Source organism: Branchiostoma belcheri, unplaced genomic scaffold (assembly GCF_001625305.1).
Source record: "Branchiostoma belcheri isolate BF01 breed outbred unplaced genomic scaffold, Haploidv18h27 scaffold7, whole genome shotgun sequence".
In the NCBI taxonomy this organism is placed as follows: Eukaryota; Metazoa; Chordata; class Leptocardii; order Amphioxiformes; family Branchiostomatidae; genus Branchiostoma; species Branchiostoma belcheri.
The window spans coordinates 2,044,056-2,048,190 of record NW_017804353.1 but is presented as its reverse complement, the minus strand read 5'-3'; the positions used below and the strand labels follow the sequence as shown (position 1 = coordinate 2,048,190).

The 4,135-nt window shown below is 46.3% G+C and overlaps 1 protein-coding gene across 1 annotated transcript; it reads left to right on the top strand.

The window, feature by feature from the left end:
* The first annotated feature begins 334 nt into the window (after positions 1 to 334).
* Positions 335 to 2,579, top strand: LOC109484321 (leucine-rich repeat-containing protein 4B-like). The gene has a single exon (XM_019787576.1). The coding sequence runs from the start codon at positions 675 to 677 to the stop codon at positions 2,577 to 2,579; it is 1,905 nt and encodes a 634-aa protein (XP_019643135.1). The 5' UTR covers positions 335 to 674.
* Positions 2,580 to 4,135: the final 1,556 nt, after the last annotated feature.

Below are 4,135 nucleotides of genomic sequence, written 5' to 3'. Positions count from 1 at the left end.
GTTGGCGACTTAATGCCGGGTGGGTGCTTCACCACATCGCGATGGAGATTCACACTCACGGGTCAGCGGACGTGTTAGCTACATGGATTGTCAAGACGTCACTCCCAGAAACTCTTGCCTCCTCTCGGTGAATAGTCACGGCGTCACTGAGGGATTTGACGGTGGGAAGCGCACGTCAGTGGAGCGGCATTCTTCTCGTGTGAATAGAGATAATGACGTGAATTGACGACTGGATGAAATCCTATCACAATACATCAAGAAAAGGACCAGAGCTCTACAGATAAGAAAGAAAATATTTCGCTTAGAAGAAATATTGTGCCGCAGCGTCCCCGCATGAGCCCACTAATGCACCATGATTGCGGACTCGATGTGACTACACACGGAAATGACAGCCAGTTGTAACCCGAGCTATGTCATTACAGGGGAGGAATTTGTTCACCGGATAGAAAATGGATCTCAAAAGTTGCTGGCAGATCCGTGCCGGAACAATGTTGACGTATGTTCAGTCGGAGGCCGGTCCATCGCTATTAACCCCCGCCTTGCACGCCCGCGGTATTTTCAGAGAGAAAATTATAATGTCAAGAGGAACCCGGCGATGGTATTAAGGCAGTGGTAGGGACGCGATTACGGTACATACAGGCGGAGTGGCGAGGGAAGATAAGAGGCAGCGCGCCATGGTAGCGGCCCTGGGAAGTTTGTGCACCGCGGAAATGTTGCTCACGGTTCTGGTAATGCTGATGACGTCCAGGACGGTTACCTCCACCAGGTCCTGTCCCCGCGTGTGTCGCTGCAGCGGCTCGCACTTCTACGTCGACTGCGGGGCCCGGGGCCTGACAAAAGTGCCAAAATTTGTGCCCTACGTGGTGCAATCTTTCACTCTCCCCAACAACAATATCACCAGGCTGGGTGTAGACCAGTTCGTCAGCCTGCAGCAGCTGGAGATCCTGCAGCTAAGTGATAACATCATATCAGAGATAGACGATGGTGCTTTCAACAACCTGACGAAGTTGGAAACTCTTGAACTACACAACAACAGACTGACGTCTGTGCCGTCGGCGGCTTTCGCTTCCTTAGTGGGGCTCCGGGAACTGTGGATTGGAAGGAATCCTATTATCAGTCTTCAAGCAAATGCTTTCTCACCTCTACAAAGGTTGCGATTCCTCGACCTTGGGGAGCTCAGTCGTCTTCAGACGGTGTCAAAGGATGCGTTTTCAGGTCTAAGGCGGCTGGTCTACTTGAACATGGCAATGTCGAACCTTAAAAGTGTGCCTTATCTTCAGTATCTAACAAGTCTTGAGGGGCTGGACTTGTCAGGTAACTACATTGAAGTGCTCAGAACAAAAGACTTTTTGAACTTGACGACATTGCGTAGACTCACTATAGTGTTTTCATCCGTCAAAACCATACAGCCAAATGCTTTTAATGACTTATCAAGAGTACAAGAATTGGATTTATCATACAATAACTTGACTGTGTTGCCTCCAGAGTTGACCTACTCTCTATATTCTTTAAGGAGAATTGATCTTAGCGAAAACCCTTGGAACTGTACGTGTGAGCTTTCGTGGTTGGTGGGTTGGTTAAGCGTTCATGTACAGAACAGAACTGTGGATTGGATAGGAACCTGTGAAACTCCAGTTAGCCTACAGGGCACAGCGCTGGTGAATCTTCAGCAGTACATGCTACAATGCCCCGACGAGAACGGGACCAACCCACGGCTAGAGGTTCCCGAGGGGGATAGCGCGTCCCTCTTCTGCAATAACGGCAAGGCGAGAGAGGTAAGCTGGATAACCCCCAATGGGACCGTGATGAGCCACGGCTCGTACAAAGTCAGGGTCAGGGTGTTTAATGACGGATCACTCAACATCACAAGCGTAACGATGAGCGATTCGGGACTGTACAGATGCATGTCGGATAAAATGTCTAGCAACAAATGGTCGGGAACGATCTTGAAAGTCATCCCGAGGAAACCAAAGTCTGCCGGCAGCACGGACTTCCCGGTTGTAGGAACGCCGGTGGAGAGCTTCACCATCAGCACTAACTCGTGCGAGGAGGTGACAGAGATGGATGTTGGCGGTCAGAATAAGTCCTATGATGACAACATGACTGCCTCGCCTCCCGTTAACGTGGCTCCCGGTGGAAACGGCGAGACGGATGATAATGCGGACTACGAGCCGGGGAAGGAACCGGTGGATCACAAGAAATACATCATATCATCTATTGTCTCTTTGATTTCCTTCGGATTCCTCATGTGGACGGTGTGCTTTCTGTGTGCTCGATGCACGAGGGCGAGGAGAAGGAGAAAGAAGAAAAAGGCTGCAGCTCGAGGGCAGTGCTCAGAGTCCAATAGTTGTAACTCTATCAGTAACCACCACATGCCGGCTGTCGTGGATGTGTACGGTGTCGGTACGTCAGGAGACAGTCCCTGTAAGGGCAACTGTGCCACGTTAAAGACGTTTGGAGAAAAGGGAGGGGTGAAAATAGACATACACGAGATTCCGTCAGTCAAGAGCATCAGCCCCTCCAAGTCCAAGTCTACGCTGACAACGTTCGTGGACTCATCTATGGAGACCATTGTATGACTAGAGTCTTTCAACTAACACAGACTGTTACGATTGTGACGTGTATTGCCTATGCTGATTATCAATAAACCTAAAAAAACCATACGGTGCCATCCCTAGTCTAAAAACGTCAACATAATAATATAAAATTTGTATCTTTACCCTTGATGAAATAAACAATAAATTGTTCGTGAGATATATTGTCAACAAAGTGAATACCATTCCGATAGTGATATCTTGAAATGTACGTTTGACATGGTTAAAAGATTGTTGTGAGAACGTTATAGTATTATGCAAAAGCTGCCCCGGCTCACGGAAACTGTATAGTATATCGTGAACAACCGAATGATGGTATATAGTATTCTATTGGATGAATCAATCAAATAATTTTATTTCGCTTCATTGTTCATGAAAATGTTGATGTAGTCTGGTCCAACCTTTCGCAAGTAAATGCTGCAATGGATCCTACTTTTATTGTTACAAGCAAATAAAATGGGAATTATGAGTTTGCTTCGCACGTTCTATTGAGCGTACCACTACACACGTCTGCAATTATTTACAGGTAAGGGAAGATGGAGGGATATTCTGAGCGGTCTTCTTCATTGATTCTTCATTATCGTATGCTTCACATACTCTAAAACTACATTTTGGACTGTTTCGTTCAAGTTACAAACCAACCTCATGCAATTTAAGTGGTATATTGCCGAGGGAATTGTGTTTCATCGCCCAATAGCGGAAATTGTTATGCTGCTTCATTGTACAAATAAACTATCATTACCGTTCCCTGGCATGTCTAAATCTTATCTGTGTACATGAAGTACGTTCACCACAAAAATACACAAAATTAATGAAGACGTATAGATGTGCAATATTTCCATCACTGGCCAAGATGTTCAACTCTAAAGGCACCACTATGCGACCTTACATAAAACTACACTTCCAAGGCCTTCAAAGATAACCCCGGGGCAACTGCACAGAACGGAAATTAGTGAATTCCCATTAGTGTACTGTACCTAAACTACTCATGAAAATACGCAAGAAAGTAAATTGAGCGATTCGTAAAAGGACACTGCTGGCGATATGCTATGTAGGGATGACATAGCCCTTTGAAGTCTAAGCTCCTCGTCTGTTCTTTCGGTACATCAATATTACACGTGATGTTCACTTTGTCTCCTGGGGCTTCAGAACCTCCTCACCAAGCACCTTTATTCAGCACAAATGGCCTTTGATATGTAGCTGTGCCTTTTTGCAATGACATACATACTCTGCAACTGTGTGCAGGAGTTATACTTCCCGAATAAACATTAACAAAAACCCAGGGACATAACACTGGAAAAGACGAACACGGGCTTCTCCTTGGAGATGTAATCATTTCCAAAAAAGGCGAACGCATTGTCCTTGAAGGGCAGAATCAATTTGAAGGAATTCCGCTCCAAGGACACCGGTGCACCCCGTATCGATCGGGTAAGAGAAGATCCCCCGCGCACAGCCGCAATAAGTCCTCAGCGTCTTCAGTCGTTTGAAACTTACGATAATACCTTAAGGCGGAAGGAGAGGTATACAAGCTGAAGACAGGG